The following is a 19554-nucleotide window of genomic DNA, read 5'->3' on the forward strand; positions in this document are numbered from 1 at the left end:
CTTGTTGGGTCATCCTTCTCGAGTTGAGGGGGATACTTTAATGGACCCCTACTCAGTAATTTCTGATTATTTTTCATTTTAGAGGTGCACAGTGTATAAGGAATGGAAAGGACAAAAAAGCTGATAACTTCAGGATGATTGATTTTATATAAGTTTTCAAACCCACCCACAAAACCCAACACCTACTTACACTGATCCAAACATATTCTTATAGATGTAAAGAAGGGTGAGTGTGAGGTGCAGAATGGGATGAATTAACTGTGCTGTGAGAAAAGTCTTATTTATGTGTTATGGTTGATTTTTGGAATAAACCCTGCATTTTTTACGTACCTTCTTTGAGTACTGCATTTTGAGTCCTCCTGTGTCTAAGGTCGTAACATTGTTTTGTTTTTTAAATTCTAATCTGGATGGAAAAGCTGTTGTTGCATCACATGATGCTGTATGCAGCTCTGATGTCACACTGTTGGTACCACATTAAGTGTGGTTTCTGATTCAACTGGAGCAGAAAAAAGTGGTTAGTGATTAGCTCAGCATCAGGAAACACAACCAGTAGCAAGAATTAAGGTGAATTTAGCATTAAGTAAATTATGAGAATTAAGCAGACTATGCGGAAATTTGATCTAAACTCTTGGATCTGAATTAAGAGAAGGCAGACAATATTTATCCCAAACAGATTAATCAGTTACTTATTGAGAAGAAATGGCTGCTTTCTTGATGCTATGCTGTTCCCCAAATATAATCTAACCACAAACATTTCTGTCCTGCAGCAGGCAGCAACACAGGAGAAACTGCAGTGGAAGAGTTTGGCAGAATTAACATACGGATGAGTCTCACCAGGGGGGTGGATGATACAACAATTAAAGATGGTTTAATAAAACTTCTGAAGTTTTCCCAAATTCTCTGACAGTCTTTTGTCTCATTCTGTTTTGTCTTGTGTTGATATGTTCTCTCAATAGTTTTTAGTTTTTTCCACAGCAACATAATTTGATGTTACTGCATTTCTAATTAATGCTTTACAGCAGGTTCATGATTATTTTGGTATTATCCTAAAGCATGGTTTATGTCAACCGGCCAGGTCTTTTCAATTCAATTCAATTCAGTTTTATTTATACGGCACTAAATTACAACAAATGTCATCTCAAGGCACTTCACTAATACAGTTCAGTTCAAGCCAATTGGAGTTCAATTTATTGTAATCATAATTCAATAAAATCCAATTAATTAATTCCAAAATTAGTCCAAATAATTCATATAGAGCCAATTCAAAAACAATTTCCTTGCTAAGGAAACCAACAGATTGCAAAGAATCTTCTCTTCAGTCCAATTTCCCATCCTGAGAATGCATGAAACGACTGTCCAGAGAAACGACTCCCTTTTAACAGAAAGAAACCTCTGGCAGAGCCAGACTCAGGAAGGGTGGCCATCCGCCTCGACCAGCTGAGGTTTGAGAAGACAGAAAAGGTTTTGTATTTGGGTTCATATGACATCTTGATTGGTCAATTAATAAACACTGGGATTGGATTAGTCAAAAGGCAATTCCTGAATGTAGAACATTATGAGGATGACATGTTGCATTGTTGTGCTGCTCGGTTCTCTTTTCTGCTAACATTCATCCACAGGTTAAATTAACTGCATCAACAGCAGAACCACTACATGATTCAAAGCCAGGTGGGGTCCGTTTCACACAGCAGGTTCAACAAAAATTCTGAACTCTGAGTTGATCTACTCTGACTTTTAAATGTATTGTGTTTCCTTTTGTTTGTTATGAAATAATGTGTTTCAATGGATACACTCCACGCCTCCTGAGAAGCCTCACAGATTCTTCCGTGCATGGTGCATTTAAGTACTGGTGGAAAGCTGGGTCATCTGGATGTTCATCTGAGTCGAGCGTTATTTCCCTCGGTACTTAGTTCCCTCTAAACTTGTAACGAATTGTGAATAATTGTTGATCTGTGTAAAAGAGAATATCTCAGCACCACACATTTACTTTGTAATATTCTAAAATATCTCTCTCTCTCTCTCTGCGCAGGCGCTTGCAAGTGGACAGTGTGTGTCTCCTCGTTCCCCTTTCAATGCCGGAGCTATGCCACGCTGAGGGCTCGGCAGCCGGCTATCACGAGGCGAACCACACTGCGTTCAGGGCTGCTGCTTTAAGGGGATACAGCAAACTGCGGTTTTTCATTCACGGACATAACACGCAGCTGCTTTGAGGTCCTGGTGTCAGGATTTAGCATCCTGTGGGTTTTTTTATACTTGAAGCAACAGAAGGTGGATGGCAAGGAAGATTTTCTTTAATCATCTTTAAGTTTATTCTGATCATTTAATGGATTAGTTTTTAAGTTAGTTTTTAGTTAAGTTTGCGTAATATTATTTTGAGCACGAAGGCCCCAGCCCTGGAAGACACGGTATTCTGTGAAAGTAAGATAACCTTTTTAACTAGTAGATTTTACCTGTTTTTAGTTGTGATTCAATTAACTTTTTTATATTTTTTGGAAACATGTCTCTTGTCTGCTCCGTGTAAAGTTAAACACAAACTATAGGGGCATTCTTTCCTCCCCCACCTCATGCTCGCCACATAAACTTGGTAGACAGGACTTATACTGAGGAAAAAGGCAGAGATGTGTGTTCCCTTGTGGTTCGTTTGCTTTTTTTGGTTGTTTTTTCCTTTTTTTTTGGTTGAGACAAAGCAGCAGCAGTTCCCTGGTAATCATGGAGGAAGAAATGTAAGAGTTGTGAGATCTGGTTGCACAGTTAAAGGCTGACAATGAGAGGTTGTGTCAAGCTTCAGTGGTGCCGCCCCCTAGTGCCACACCTTCAACCTCATCAGCACTGCCTACTGTCACTACCGCAAGAGGTGTACGAGAGGTTAGTGTCCGTGCCCCGAGACAGAAAGTGCCCCATGTTTAGGGCCAGGGATCAGGTCAGGGATAGCTCTAAGTTAGTAGCTTGAAGAGGTACAGTCCTTTATGCGGGCTTGTCACTTATCCCCAGCTGATCAGGCCTTCTTTCTGTATGAACATTTAGAGGAAGAAACACAGGAGGCAATTAAATACCACTCCAGCATAGAGCGGGGATCCAGCTAGACTAATCGCTATACTACAGAAACTCTATGGCTGTTCTGAGTCGTATGTGGCCTGGCATGAAGCGTTTTTTTTTCATAAGCCACGCGAAGGGGAAACTTTACTTGAATTTTCCCTCCCCCTCATGAGCCTAATGGAAAGAGTCTGTTGCGGGGTCAGTTTGTTGAGCAGGTGTTAGACAGCACTCTGAGGCGAGAGCTTAAACAGTTTGTTTGTCATCAACCCACAGTTAGGAGCGTGAAGGTCTGCCCAGCACCTTCAGAGGCCGTAGTAACTCAGTCCCTTCCATCAGCGGCATTCAATATGGAGTTCAGGGTGCTTATTCTGTTGCTTGTGTCACTCCTTTATCAGAAATGATAGAATTGAAGGAAATGTTGAGACTGCAACAAGAGCAGCTCAACCAATTAACCCAGACCCTCGCTCATATGCAGCGCCCTCATGCCGGTAGTCATTTCCCATCGTGGGCCCGAGGTGTGTCACTGCTGTCAGACACCAGGCCATTTTTCAAGAGACTGATGGTGTGTGTACTTCCCACCCTCAGTTCTCTACGCCGATTTCCCAGCCGTCTGCTAGGCAGGCAGAACCCACCGCAGCTCTGGAAAACTAGCACCCACCAAACTGCAGAGTCACCGTTTGGGTAGGGCTCTGCATGCCCTGCCTTAGGTGGGTTAGCTCATGGACACAGGCTGGTGTCACCCTGTCCCCATTTAGAGGTCGCCATGGGAGGAGTCAAGGTGCCATGTTTGATTGACTCCAACTCTATGGTTTCTACTGTTACCGATAGCTTCTTCCAAAAAGCATCCCTTACTGGGCTATTTGGAGCTCGATGTCGAGTTGTGCGATAAACTAGCTTCATGGTGTGGTGTCTTGGTGGTAAAAGACCCCCCTGGTTTTGCTTCTCCTCAGGCCCCTGGTGTATTGGGAATGAATCCAGAAATCCAGATCCAGAAATGTTACCAAGAGCTCTTTGTGCAGTATGGTTTGTCCCTGATTAAACTGCCTTCTATCACCCAGGCTCCACAACCTGTCACGCAGGCATTACAGAAGAGTCATCAGGTGACCATGCAGACCCCCAGGAGCTGACTGGGAGGGCAAAGGTCAGAGGTAGGCGTGCCTGTCACATTGCAGGTGGTGGGATGCAGATAGTAGCGGCTACATGTTCAGGGCAGGGTACTGATAGCACAGTGTTGTTTGAACCCCTTGACTCTGGTATACCTGCAGGTTTGTTGGCTTCTCCATCTGTGGTGAGGGTAGTTATAGGCACAGCATACATAACCATTGTGAATGTTGGCTCTGTTGAGGTACTGCTGTACCCACACACTGTTCTAGGCACCTTAGAAAAAGTGAATGTTGTCAGCCTCCCTGTAGGACTCGCAGAAGTCCCATCCACAGTAGCCACTGTAGCTTCTAACACTGCCTTACCTACAGTGCCAGATCAGATTGAGGATCTGTCCTCTCTTTCTATGAAGAGCAAGGTAAGATGAGATCTCTCCTTAGGAACTACAGTCCTATTTTCTCTGTTCATGATGGTGATTTAGGCTGCACTAACCTCATCTCTCACGACATTCCTCTGTTAGACGAGACCCCTGTCATGCAGCGCTACAGGTGGGTCTCTCCTTCTGATTTTGAGGCAGTCAAAGAAGTCAAAGTTCCCGCTGCCACTCATTGAGGAGTCGTTGGATGCCTTGACAGGAGCACGCTGGTTCTCTACCATGTACCTGGCCAGTGGGTACAAGGACCGGCCCAAAACGATGTTTTGTACGCCATTCGGCCTGTTTAAGTGGAACTATATGCCATTCGGACTCCGTAACGCACCTGGCACATTTCAAAGATTAATGCAGAGGATTATTGGTGATCAAGAAGGTCAGTCACTTCTTCTGTATCTTGATGACATTGTCGTGTTTTATTCTACTGTAGAGCAGCATCTTCAGCAGCTGGATGTGGTACTAGCTCAGCTGCAGCAGGAGAGACTCAACGCCAAGCTCTCCAAATGCACCTTTTTCCAGCCATAGGTGCGGTATCTCGGCCATGTTATATCAGCCAACGGTGTTGCCACAGACCCATCCAAAATAGAGGCTGTGGCCAAGTGGCAGCTTCCCCAGACGGTCTCTGAGCTCTGGTCTTTCCTGGGTTTTGCGAGTTACTACCGCCGCTTCGTGGAGGGTTTTGCAAAGCGGGCAGCCCGCTCCATCGACTGATTACTGAGCTTGGAGGCACAAAGTCCAGACAGCGGTCCCCACGGCTGAGCCCTGAGCACTGGACGGAGGAGTTTAGACACAGTTTTGAGGCCAGTCATGGTGGATTTGGAGCGGTGCTGTCACAAGAGCAAAAAGGAAAGGTGAGGCCCATCCAGCCGGGGCCTGAGGCCCACAGAGCATCATATGGCGAACTATAGTTCTATGAAGTTGGAGTTTTTAGCCCTGAACTGAACTATGACAGAAAAGTTCCGAGAGTATCTATTAGGCCACCGCTGCATTGTTTACACGGACAATAATCCACTCAGTCATCTGGCGACTGCAAAGCTTGGCGCTACAAAACAGCGTTGGGCAGCTCAGTTGGCCTCTTTTGACTTCGAGGTCAAGTATCATTCTGGCAGAAGTAACAGAAATGCAGATGCTCTGTCCCATCAGCACTCACCTGGTCCATTAGATATGACGGCCATGCTCCTTGGCAAACCACTCCCAGAACCACTCCAGCAGGCCCTTAAAGTGAGTAAAACAGTGATAACGCAAGCAACTGTAACTGTTTTACCTTAGAAAACTCCTGACGACATCCACACCCTGCAGCAGGCTGATTCTGTTATTCAGGAAATCCAGACTTACTGGGAGGAAGGACGGCGTCCCAGTTATGCAAAGCGACAACAGCTCTCCTCACCAGCATTGATCCTACTGTGTCAATGGGGCCGGCTGGTTAAGAGGGGTGACATCCTGGATCAGCAGATCTTGCACCCTGATGGCGCTAAGTTCATCCTCAAGCTGCTCCTGCCTGCCGCCTTAGTTCCTGAGGTGTTAACACAGGTTCATCAAGAGCAAAATGACCTAATGAGATCCTCGCCATTGATTACACCTTGCTGGAGGTTGCTCGAAATGGCATGGAAAGTGTCTTGGTGATGACAGACATCTTCAGCAAATAGACGCTCACAATCCCCACCCCTGATCAACATCCTTCTACTGTAGCCCATGTTTTGGTGGTGGAGTGGTTTTCGAAGTCCGGGGTCCCCGCAAGGATACATTCGGATCAGGAGCGCACTTATCCAGCAACTTTGCAGTCTTTATAGCATTAAAAAGTCTCACACCATTCCATATCACCCAGAAGGCAATGGTCAGTGCAAAGGATTTAATTGAACTCTCCATAACCTGCTGCACACACTGCCTCAAAAAGATATTGGACCTCCTGTCACCCACAAGTCCTCTATTCCTACAACACCACTCCCCATCAGGCCACTGGTGAGTCCCCATTCTTTTTACTGTTTGGTCAGGAGTCCAGACTCCCTATTGATTTCCTGTTGGCCAGAGTCCAGGACCTCATTGGTGGAAGTGTTCATGAGTGGATTCAAGAACATCAGGCCCGATTGCAGATTGCTTTTGATGGTGCAAGACAACAAATGAAGACTGCAGCAGAGCACAGAAAGATGACGCATGATCAGCACTTCCGAGGTGAACCATTTAAAGAAGGTGAGTTGGTCTTCTTGCGTGACTTAAGTACCAGATGGTGTCACAAGCTGCAAGACCGCTGGGGCTCCACAGTATATTCAGTCCTAAGAACACCAAAGGAAGGAGGAGCTGTCCACACTAAAGCCCCAAAGGATGATCAGTCTAAATTCAAGCATGTTAACCACTAAAGGCAGTGGTTGGAGTAGAGTCCCCTGGCTGTGCGGTGGCTAGTCATACATCTCCCCCTGACAGCCCAGTCTCTGAGTCCTCCTCCTCTGATGATGTGTTGTTCCTGGTCGCTAAGATTGCTCCCCTCCCCACCACTATGGCCGAGATTCAAACAGGTCCTTGGACTTGGTCTCAGGGGCTGCAACCTCTGAAGGTTCTGTATCACACTCTGTTACTGCACTAGACCTTGGAGTTAAGCATGTGTGTTTAGTTTATCGTCAGGACAGCAATACAAAAAGGGGGGGTAGATTGTAGCAGGATGATTACTTTCCCTTCAGTTCTGCCCGTCTGCGGTATCGTTCCCTTTAATTGGCCAGTATATAAGAAGGAGCAATTTGTGCTGTTGGGCAATTTGTATCAAATGTGCAGGCGCTTGCAGGTGGACAGTGTGTGTTTGCTCATTCCCCTCTCGGTGCCAGAGCTATGCCACGCTGAGGGCTCGGCACCCGACTACCACAAGGGAGGAACCACACTGCGTTCAAGGCTGCTTCTGCTTTATGGGAATTCAGCAAACTGCTTTATGGGGATACAGCAAACCGCTGTTTTTCACGGACATAGCATGCTGCTGCTTCGTAGGCATTGAGGTCTCGGTGTCAGGATTTACAGCAACAGAAGGTGGATGACAAGGGAGATTTCCCTTAATCATCTTTGAGTTTATTCTGATTACTCAATGGATTAGTTTTTATGAGTTAAGTTTGCATAATATTATTTTGATACCATTATCCCTTTTTCGTATTTGTGTTGGAACTTTATTTATTGTTTTGGATATATTTTCAGTCTCCCACTAACTGTCCCTCTTTGTGATTCCAGGTGCTGAGGGCCTCACTGGTGAACCCTTTTTGGTGATGGTGTCCCCTCATGTGTATTCACTAACTTTTTTTGCTTTGCCCTTGTGTGTGTTTGGCATGTTAAATGTGGATTGTGGTGCTCTCATTTTAAGTTGAAACCTTCACTCCTCCCCTCCCTCACCATGAGCACGAACGCCCCAGCCCTAGAAGACGCGATACTCTGTGCAAGTAAGGTAACCTGGTAGATTTGAACAGTTTTTAATAGTGATTCGATAAACTTTTGTATATTTTTTGGAAACACGTCTCTTGCCTGCTCACTGTAACAAACTTGTGTTGTCATTTGCTTAGATTTAGTAATTTACTTTATTCATACATTGTGTTTCTTTCCCTGGGTTACAACCCGGGGTGGCGTTATTGGCTTTTGATTCATTTTAAACTATTGGGGCATTCTTTCCTCCCCCACCTCATGCTTGCCACACTAGAATCAATGGAGCCCCAATTCGTCGAGTCACCATGGCAACAGGTAAGAGGATGGCTACGTTTTTCACCAACCTTGAATTTGAAATCTTAATGTGCTTGTACGGCGAGTTTCAACACGTATTTAGAGAAAAGTGCAACACCGCTGCAGATGCAAAAGAGAGGGAGACAGCGTGGGAGAACATTGCTGCTCGGTTCAGTGTGTAAGTTTAAATGCAGTCTTTTGCAATCACAATAATATTACGGGGGAAAACTGCTTGAATGGGAGCCTTTTAATTTATTTCATTTAGGTGCAATCCCACGGGGGAGAAGCGCACTTGGCAGCAACTTAAGATGAAATATAAAAATAATGGGCCTCATACAAGAACCGTTTGTACGAACAGATATGTTCTTAAGTTGTGCGTTATTTAAGAGAATTTGCACATTCACCAATGTTTTCGTATTTCTAAGTTTTCTTTCAGGTACGAACAGAATTCATGAGTGATCCAGACCTGTCATAGAAGTTTCGTAAAATAGTTATTATTGCTGTTATTCGAATCAAGTTTGCTTGACTAAAGGATTGTATATTTAATCACTTTGAAGCAATCATAGAGAAATACATAAATGATACCCCATAATTATGCTGACATTATTCTGTTTGACTTAAATTATGCACTAATTGAAGGTTAATTTGGCTCTGTATATAACAAGTCCAATGCCTTTGATGGACTGCCAAACATAACAGACTGCACACATGTACACGTCAAAGCACCCGTGCCGTTGTGGAGCGCACTAGTGAGCTGAAGGCCTTGTGTGATACACAAATTTATGTGTGTTTAGTTTATCGTCAGGACAGCAATACAAAAAGGCGGGGTAGATTGTAGCATGATGATTACTTTCCCTTTAGTTCTGCCCGTCTGCAGTCCCCCGTATCGGGGGGGGGGTTTGAGTTACCTCCCTTTGTGAAACGGAAAACTCTGAGTTTCCTTCATTTCAAGGTTAATAAACTCAGAGTTTTCACTAAACCTGCTTTGTGGAACGGACCCCAGGTGCCCAATTATCTATGAAACCAGATGAAACCAACAGGTTGGTCAGACTCCAAGCCTGTCTTAAAGACATAAAGACCTGGATGACTCAGAACTGTCTGCTTTTAAATTCAGACAAAACTGAAGTTGTTCTCTTTGGACCTGAGCGCTTCAGGGAGAAATTGTCTAGTTATATAGTTACTCTAGATTGTATTTCCTTGGCTTCTAGTTCTACAGTGAGGAACCTTGGAGTTATTTTTGACCAGAATTTATCATTTGAGGCACATATAAAACAGGTTTCTAGGACTGCCTCCTTTCACCTTCGTAATATTGCTAAAATCAGGAACATCCTGTCTCAGAGTGATGCAGAAAAACTGCTCCATGCATTTGTTACTTCAAGACTGGACTACTGTAATTCCTTATTATTGGGCTGTCCCACATATTCTCTGAAAAGCCTCCAGCTAATCCAAAATGCTGCAGCCAGAGTTCTGATGAGATCTAACAGCAGAGATCATGTTTCTCCAGTTTTAACTTCTCTTCATTGGCTCCCTGTTAAATTCAGAAACATGTAAAGCTCCTAATGATCGAGCTCCATCATATCTTAAAGATCTCATTGTTAGATATTTTCCCAGCAGAGAAGTTCACTCTCAAACTGCAGGGTTACTTTTGAGTTTCTAAAAGTAGAATGGGAGGCAGAGCTTTCAGTTATCAGGCCCCTCTCTTGTGGAACTAGTTGCCAGTATATGTCTGGGAAGCAGACAACCTCTTTCAAAACTTTCCTTCTTGATAAAGCTTAGAATTAGGGATGGCTCAGGTGATCCTGGAACATCCCATAATTAAGCTGCTATAGGCTCAGACTGTTGGGGTGTCTCCTATGACACTTCTTTCCTCATTTTACTTTTAATTTTTTTCCCTTTTATTTCCTCATATGACATTATGTACATTTGTCATTATTGTTGTCACTAACTTGTGTTTCTCAGTTTCAGCAGGTATCCTTTGAATGGTGTCATGGTGTTTGTTGTCCCCTCTTTTCTGTCCTCTCACATCCCAGCTGGTTAAGGCCGATGGCCACCGTTTCTGAGTCTGGTTCTGCCAGAGGTTTCTTCCTGTTTCGCCTCAGGCATACTCAGGATTGGAGATTGAAGTTTCGGTGCAATCTGTTGGTTTCCTTATATGGAAATTGTTTTTGAATTAGCTTTGTATTTATGATATGGACAATTTTTTTATTTAACGAATTGGATTAGTTTGGATTATGATTACAATGAATTGGATTCTAATTGGCTTGAATTGGACTGTATCATTTAAGTTCCTCGAGATTCGTCTTAAAGTATTGGTGAAATAAAGACAGATAATGCCTTATTTAGAGGCTGTATTTTCAATGCCCCTGTTCACTCCGTTATATAGATTTCGAGGAATATAAATATCTTCTGAAGGATGCCGATTTTCACCAAACTGCTCTCGGTGAGTAGATGAACATATTTCATGCCAGAAATAAGGTCTAGGTTTAAAAATACCGGAGTTCCCCTTAAGTGTTTTTCAGTCACAATTATTCAAGATTTTTTTACGACTACATTTCTTGCTTGAAGACGATGGACAGGCTGGGAGACCAGTTAGGAGACCAGTTAGGAGAGCATTGCAGTAGTCAAGGCGGGAGATGACCATGGCCTGCACCAGGAGTTGGGTGGCATGTTGGGTTAGGTATGGTCTGATCTTTCTTATGTTTAGTAATGCAAAGCGGCACGAACGCGCAACCGAGGTAACGTGATCTTTGAAGGTTAGTTGGTCATCAATCATGACACCCAAGTTTTTAGAAACCTTTGACGGAGCAAGAGATAGGGATTCAGTTTGGATGTAGATGCTGTGGTGTATGGTTGGTTTGGCTGGGAAGACCAGCAGTTCAGTTTTTTGGAGGTTAAGTTGGAGGTGATGGGCTTTCATCTATGTTGATATGTCAGAGAGACAGTCTGAGTCCGTGTGGTCGTCAGGTGGGAATGACAGATAGAGCTGGGTATCATCAGCATAACATTGGTATGAGAAGCCATGTGATCGGATGATCTGTCCCAGTGAGGTGGTGTATATGGCAAAGAGAAGAGGTCCCAGTACTGAGCCTTGGGGGACCCCTGTGGCGAGGTGGTGCGCTGCAGAAGTGTGACCAAGCCAGGATACTTTGAAGGACCGACCAGTGAGGTATGATTCAAACCAGGGGTGTGCTCTCCCTGTGATGCCCATGCTGGAGAGTATGGACAAAAGGATGCTGTGGCTGACAGTGTTTGTTCACAGCTGCATCACCAATTACCTCCCTTCAGTATTTAGTTTCCAGGTTTCCCCAGTCACGTTGCCAGATCCTCACTTTCTATCAAGTTTGTCAGGTTGGTCTTCAATTGTTCTTGTCCATTAGTTCATAGTCATTAGTTCAAAACAAGGTTTTTTTGTAATCCGGCCATGCCTTGTGTTCCTTTTGTTTTAATAAATCAAGTTTACTTTAAAATATCTGCATTGCATGTATTTTAATAAAAGAAGAGGCAAATACATAGATTGATTTTAGTCATGGTGGAGCGATTCATGTAAGCAATGCCTTTCCAGATCTAAATATTCTTTATCAATAGCTCTGCCATAAAATTCAAATCAAAATTCAATCAAATTCCATACTACATGTTCATTATAAAACTAACACTTATAGTTCTACAATGAGAGTCCACAGCTAATTCTATGTATCACTTCACTTTTTTCTTTACTTTGTGAATATGCCGTTTCCATTGTTCATAGAGAGAAAGCAACCTTTTCTTTTTTTCTTGGTCTCTGGAAGGAGCCAAGCATCTTATCTGTATAATTCAGTGCATGTTCGTAGTGTTGAAGACTGTTTGGTGGGTTGTCATGTTAGAGAACAGGCTGTCACGGGTAGGTGCCTAGCTGTGCAGCCCTCCAAAGAAATGTTTCCCCACACCATTATTGACCCACCACCCAACCAGTCCTGCTGGAGGATGCTGCAGGCAGCAGAGCGTTCTCCACGGCGTCTCCAGACTCTGTCACATCTGTCACATGTGCTCAGTGTGAACCTGCTCTCATCCAGCACAGGCCAATGGCGAATCTGCCAATCTTGGTGTTCTCTGGCAAATGCCAGTCGCCCTGCATGGTGTTGGGCTGTCAGCACAAGCTCCACTTGTGGACGTCGTGCCCTCATACCACCCCATGGAGTCTGTTTCTGACAGTTTGTGCAGAAACATGCATATTAGTGGCCTGCTGGAGGTCATTTTGCAGGGCTCTGGCAGAGCTCCTCCTTAAACAAAGGACGAGGTAGCGGTCCTGCTGCTAAGTTGTTGCCTTCCTACGGCCCCTTCCACGTCTCCTGGTGTACTGGCCTGTCTCCTGGCGTACTGGCCTGTCTCCTGGTATCTCCTCCATGCTCTGGACTCTGTGCTGGGAGACACAGCAAACCTTCTTGCCACAGATGCATTGATGTGCCATCCTGGATGAGCTGCACTACCTCAGCAACTTCTTGGGTTGTAGACAGCGCCTCATGCTACCTCTAGGGGTGAGAGCTCTGACAAAATGCAAAAGTGACCAAAACATCAGCCAGAAAGGATGAAAACGGTCTGTGGTCACCACCTGGAGAACCAGTCCTTTATAGGGTTGTCTTGCTAACTGCCTCTCATTTCCACCTGTTGTCTGTTCCATTTGAACAACAGCAGGTGAAATTGATTCACATTCGGCGTTGCTTCCTAACTTGTTTGTTGTTGTTTAGGTGTTCCCTTTATTTTTTTGAGCACTGTAAAAAAACATCACATTATATTCACATCACAATATCAGTTATTTAGGAAAGTTTAGAGTGTACCTGTCCCTGAAATTGTGTCAAGTATCTGGAGGCAAAAGCACTGTAAAAGTCTCCAAATGAATGTAATATCGTAAATTCTGGACTATAAGCCGCTACTTTTTTCCCAGGCTTTGAGCACCACGGCTTATGATGCAGCAAATGTTTTTTTGCATTCCGCCAAAAACATTTTGCCTCGTAACATTAGACCAATAAAATTAACGACTAGTTCACAGTGGTCCAATGAAATTGTACAATAAATCAAACGCACTTACACTAGTAAATTATTGTAAATCGGTCATTTGTACTCACCTTCAACATGGAAAACAAGCGAAGAAATGCAGATAATGCAGCTTTTAAATTAAAGGCGATCAATCTGACATGAGATTATGAGAGCGACAACGAAGAGACTGAAGTGAGTGACGAAGTTCTGAGGCTGTTCATTTCAGACACTGAAGACGATGACTTTGATGGTTTGATGGCAGGAGGAAGATGAAGAAGGCGATCAATTACTTTTGCTGGTAGGCTGCTGTCTTTTTAAAAAAAAATTTTAAATTTATTTTTCTTTTTATAACCAGCCGTGTTACAGGCACTGTTGGGGAAAAAAACAACAAAAAAAAACACTACACTAAAACGGTATTTGCGCGTTACCGATAGGTATTTAAGTTAAAACAATCTATGTTACTGTTCGGGAAAAAAACCATTTGCAGTATGTATTTGTTTATGAACCATACACATTTAATTAAAAGTTTAAAAATCGTGTAACATCTTTCTGTGCAAAATAAATGGCTCGTATTACAATGTGGACACCCACGATTTATAATTCGGTGCGGCCTATAGAAGTACAAAATGGATTTTCTTTTTAAAATTAGAGAGTGTGGCTTATATTCAGGTGTGCTCTATACTCCTATGTAATGTGCAATCCACACATTGCTGGCTTAATGGGTTGGCTGTAGCTCAGGAGGAAGAGTAATAGTTTGACTCCTGGCTTCTCCAGGCCGGCCACGTGCCAAAGTGTCCTCAGACAAGACACTGAACCCCATGTTTCCAATGTTGCCTGTAGTCCATCGATGTATGAATGTGTGTGAATGCTTCGAACAAAGCACTATATTGTGCGCTATATGAGTGTGTTGGTGAATGAGTGAACGTGGCGTATTGAGGAAAAGCGCTTTGAGTGGTCAATAAGACAAGAAAGGTGCTATACAAGTACAGTCCATTTGCCATGTTAAAGAAAATGCAAACAATATCAACAGAAAAGTGCCCAGGGTTTCACCATCTTGCAGTGCTGCAGCCAATATTGAGTAGACTACACTTATAATAAACTTTATGCAACAGAAATTAAAAGCAATAGCAGACCGTATTTTTCAGATTTGAGTGTCTTAAACACTAAAACTAAGTAATAAAGATGTTTAACTTATATCGATTTGTTTACATTTATACTTTTGTTTATCTTTAGACCACTTGGTAAAGTTTACTTGTTTGCACTGGTAGAATAATTTTAATTTTCTTGAATAAAAATTATATTTACTAGAAGATAAATTGTCTATGCCATGTAAGTATTGTGGATGTTACAGACTTTTGTTGAAAATAACTACCTTGGCAGTGTGCTGCTACTGAAGGTCATCATGTTGTCACGGTTGCCTAGTGGACTGGATGGAGTTATCGCCTCCACCTCAGTACTGGCTCTTTTCAGATTGCTCAGAGACGGCTCTCGGTAGGAGGAGCCATGCGTCATGATGGGCCCAGTTTGGTCGGGGGACAAAGTGTGGGAAGAGGTCCTTGTAATGATGGGCTCTGGTTGGCTGGAAGCCAGGGTGTGATGGCCTATCAGAGGACAACAAAAGGTAGTCAAAGTGTTCATCTCAGGTTAGATTTGAGTAGTATTAGAATGTTTTATTAATTCAGTTCAAAAGATCTCATGAGGTTCATATAAAATCTGCTGTAATTACCAGAGAATTTCCATCCAAGTGAATTTAATGAAAAATTGGACTGGTTTGGGTTGGGGCAGTCTTTGTAATATGACCGTAGCAGAGTGAGTTTTCCAGTTTCTGAGGACACTTTGAGTGACTGAGAGGCTGAGATGTGGGTGGAGGTAGACTAGTATATTCAAAGATGGCACCATGCAATTAAGGCCATTTTATTTATTTATTCATTTATTTTTGTCATGGCAAAAACTTTAATAGATACAATTTTTAGGAATCCAGAATAATTAATTTTAGGAGACTAACTGCTTGAGAGAGCTTTAAAAGACACTTGGCATGGAGGGTTTTACCTTGGTGACTGTTGCTAATTGTAGATTGGTTGACATTGGATAGGGAGGACAGAGGTGGCTCTCTCAGAGTAGGAGGAAGTGGTTGAGTTCTCGAGCCATCCTCACTTGGCTGGAAATTGCTTACTGCATATACACCCTGCATACAACATGCAGACAGTAAGATACACAGTGGCATGCAACAAACACATGAGCATTTGTGTTATAAAGTACCAATAACAGTGTGGTTTTATTCAAACTCATCTTATATTTTGAGCATTTTGGCATGACTTCACTTGGTTGTATAATCAACATCAGTACACTCATCCAATAAGGAAACCACTGATGGTCATTCAGCTTCTCTGTGTTCTCAGTGGAATCCTTCTGTTGTTTATTAAAAGCGGACGCTGCCAGGCTGTCCCTTTGGCTGAGAGTTGATACTAATAGAAAAACATGATACATCTCTCAGCATAGACCCAACCAACAAGAGTTAGCATAACAGCAAAATTTTCAGATTTGGAAAAAAAAGAAAAAATAACCTTTTAAACTAATTTGTTAATCAGGAATTGTACTATTAGTGGAGCACATAATAGAATAGAAGTACTTTATTCATCCCAAACTGGGAAATTACTTTACAGTAGCAGCATTTCCACCCGAGTGAAATAGACATGAAAGCACAAAGCACCTACTATGAAGTAGTAGAAAAAATAAAATGTACAATTCAACCTTTAAGATTGTAATTACAATCGTGCAGTTGGTGATACAAGTATGACAATTGTTATGAGCAGTCTGCATGAGTCACTTGATAAGAAAATTGTCCCAGACACAGAAATTTCAAGTAAATGGCCGCCACCTTGATCAAACAGTTATCTGTTATTATTTGGTTGGTGATATAGGCATGGAAAATTGGCATGTGCAGTCTCCATGAGTCACCTGAAAAGAAAATGCTCCCAGCCACTTGAAATTTGAAAATGGCAGCTATTCTCTGAGATTGCCACCTGGATCTATCCATCCATCCATTTTCTATACCCGCTTAATCCGTCGGTCAGGTCGCGGGGGGGCTGGAGCCTATGCCAGCGGTCATCGGGCGATAGGCGGGTCACCCTGGACAGGTTGTCAGTCCATCACAGGGCCACACAGAGACAAACGAGACAAACCACCAACTCACTCCCAAGGACAATTTTAGAGACATCAGTTATCCTAACATGCATGTTTTTGGACAGTGTGAGGAAGCCAGAGTACCCGGAGAGAACCACCTGGATCTTTAAATAATATATTTTCTCATGTTAATTTGAGTTCCTAAAAAGGGCAAGAGTGTTCTTTGACTGTGTTTTGTCTAACTCCTCACCCTTGACCTGTCTGATGTGGTAAAACCTGCCAGGAGGTGCCTCCTAACAGCATAGCTCTCAGGGTTCAGTGAACTACACAAGCTCCCTTACCACAACAGTCACAAGAGTGGTTTTTTTAAGGCCTAAACAAACAAGACAGTTACGTTGTCAAATGAATACTAAGGGAAGGGAAAACAAAAAGGAAGATTAGTAAAACAACACAGCTGTGTTGCTGAATGGATAGGGCACCAAAAAAAGAATTGAGCAATTAGGTCTGAATGGTAATATCGGCAGATCCAGAGGCAACAGCAGCTCTGACTGACACAGCCATGGAACCAGGGTAGAGGTGCTGACATTACAAAGTAACTCTTCAACTAAAAATCTCTCTCACTGGTAATTAGCCAGTGGGAAACAATACTAGAGAACTAAACTAAAAATGTGAATAACTGTTAGAACTGAGTGTGCCCTGATAGTGCAGATATTCACTCTAGTCTAAATTACCTGTAATCACCAAATGAACACAAGTGTTTTCATGCCTCATTGTTAGAGGTCTTTTTCATAGCATGACATTGTTTTGGCATCATCCAAAACTTATAAAATAAAATGACTCTACATGCTCTTTACATGCCCGTGTCAGTTTCCATGCTTGTGTTAGCCTAAATGGTCCAATAAGGTGGCAGCTGTCTTGAAAAATGGCTACCATCTTGAAATCTCAATTGGCTGTGAGCATTTTCTGGTCAAGTGACTCATGGAGACTGCCCATGCCCATTTTCATACTTGTGTCACCAAATGCACGATTCTGCTTAAAATCTGCTCTGAGCTGCTCCACTATATAATCGTCTATTTTTTACTACATTTCTGAATACAGTGTCTATAGTTCAACCCGACAGCGTCTTACAAAATTGTTCACACCCTTTTGCAGGGGAGACCATAAAATTGTGAACTGGGAATGAGCTAGAGCTGGCTATAATTATAATTTCAAAATTGGAGATTTCTGGTAAATATTGGGGAAGCAAAAATACAGATTGCATTTAAAAAATGTTTCTAGCAATTGGTTAACACTTGGCGAGAACAGTATTCGGTGTTGGAAAACACTTATTCATGTTGGCTTCTCTTGATGAGCTTCATGAGATAGTCACCTGAAATAGTTTTCTAACAGTCTTGAAGGAGTTCCCAGAGATGCTGAGCACTTTTTGGCCCTTTTGCCATCACTCTGCGGTCCATCTCATCCCAAACCATCTCGATTGGGTTTAGGTCAGGTGACTGTGGAGGCCAGGTCATCTGGCATAGCACTGCATCACTCTCCTTCTTGGTCAAATAGCCCTTACACAGCCTGGAGGTGTCATTGTCCTGTTGAAAAATAACTGATGGTCCAACTAAACGCAAACCGGATGGGAGGGTATGTTGCTGCAGGATGCTGTGGTAGCCATGCTGGTTCAGTGTGCCTTCAATTTTGAATAAATTCCCAACAGTGACACCAGCAAAGCACCCCTACACCATCACACCTCCTCCTCCATACTTCACAGTGGGAACCATGCATGTAGAGACCATCTGTTCATCTTTTCTTCACCGCACAAAGATCTCAAATTTGGACTCATCAGACCAAAGCACAGATTTACACTGGTCTAATGTCCATTCCTTGTGTTTCTTGGTTCAAACAAATCTCTTCTGCTTTTTGTTTTTCCGTAGTTGTGGTTTGATAGCAGCTATTTGACCATAAAGGCCTGATTCGTGCAGTCTCCTCTGAACATTTGATGTAGAGATGTATCTGCTACTGGAGCTCTGTGTGGCATTCATCTGGGCTATAATCTGAGGTGCTGTTAATTTGGAATTTCTGTGGCTGGTGACTCAGATGAACTTATCCTCAGCAGCAGAGGTGACTCTTGGTCTTCTTTGCCTGGGGCGGTCCTCATGTGAGCCATTTTCATTGTAGCGCTTGATTGTTTTTGTGTCTGCACTTGGGGACATATTTCAGCAAGTTTTTGCAATTTTCTGGACTGACTGACCTTCAGTTCTTAAAGTTATGATGGACTGTTGTTTCTCTTTACTTAGCTGATTGGTTCATGCCACAATATGAATTCTAACAGTTGTCAAATAGGGCTGTCAGCTGTGTACCAACCTGATATCTGCACAACACAACTGATGTTCCCAACCCCAATAAGAAGGCAAGAAATTCCACAAACGAACCCTGACAAGGCACACCTGTGAAGTGAAAACCATTTCAGCTGACAACATCATGAAGCTCATTGAGACACGGCCGCAGTTTTGCAGCATTGTCAGCAAAGCAAAGGGTGGCTACTTTTAGGAATCTAAAATATGAAACACATTTAGAGTTATTTCACACTTTTTTGTTTACTGCATAATTCTATATGTGTTCATTCATAGTTTTGATGCCTTTCGGTCAGAATCTACAATGTATATAGTCACTAAAATTAAAAAACATCAAATGAGAAGGCGTGTCCAAACGTTTGGCTGGTAGTGTATATTGCAATGAGGTCTACCCTAGACTCAATGTATAGTACATTGACTGTAAGATTTCTTGAACAATTCAGTGCTCCAGTGCTTGGGTGAAAGTGGCTTAAGCAGTGTGAAGTAACCAGAAATGTAACAGACAGCGTTTAAATCCTTGTGCATTTGTGTGTCTTATTTAACACTTGTATGTATGTGTGTACATATTGTTTTTTTTTCTTTTTTGTATGTATAGTAAAAAGTCAATTGTGATTCAAATTAATCTGATGAAAAGTTATGGCTCTGGAGAGCAGCCCCACACATCTATTGACTGTTGAAAAGGGCTGTGTAAATTGGTGTGCGAGTGTGTGTAGCTTCTTCAGTTTGTCATGTCTGTGTATCCAACGTGGGCTGAAGGGTGATGGTGTGTGGGAGGTATTGTACTAGTGTGGGTGCACATTACCAGTTTATATATATATAAATAAACTCTAC

At 42.8% G+C, this 19554-nt stretch overlaps 1 protein-coding gene across 1 annotated transcript in view; it reads right to left on the reverse strand.

Moving 5' to 3' along the window:
• Positions 1-19554, reverse strand: part of LOC140268308 (phospholipid phosphatase-related protein type 4-like) — a 107151-nt gene that overhangs the window by 15026 nt on the left and 72571 nt on the right. The window contains exons 7-8 of the mRNA XM_072363110.1: positions 15311-15446; positions 14634-14862 (exon numbers count right to left, since the gene is read on the reverse strand). Of these exons, the coding sequence (XP_072219211.1) occupies positions 14634-14862; positions 15311-15446 (365 nt within the window). The remainder of the gene's footprint in view (positions 1-14633; positions 14863-15310; positions 15447-19554) is intronic.

This window comes from Leuresthes tenuis, unplaced genomic scaffold (genome assembly GCF_036924035.1).
Source record: "Leuresthes tenuis unplaced genomic scaffold, fLeuTen1.0.hap1 SCAF_14, whole genome shotgun sequence".
In the NCBI taxonomy this organism is placed as follows: Eukaryota; Metazoa; Chordata; class Actinopteri; order Atheriniformes; family Atherinopsidae; genus Leuresthes; species Leuresthes tenuis.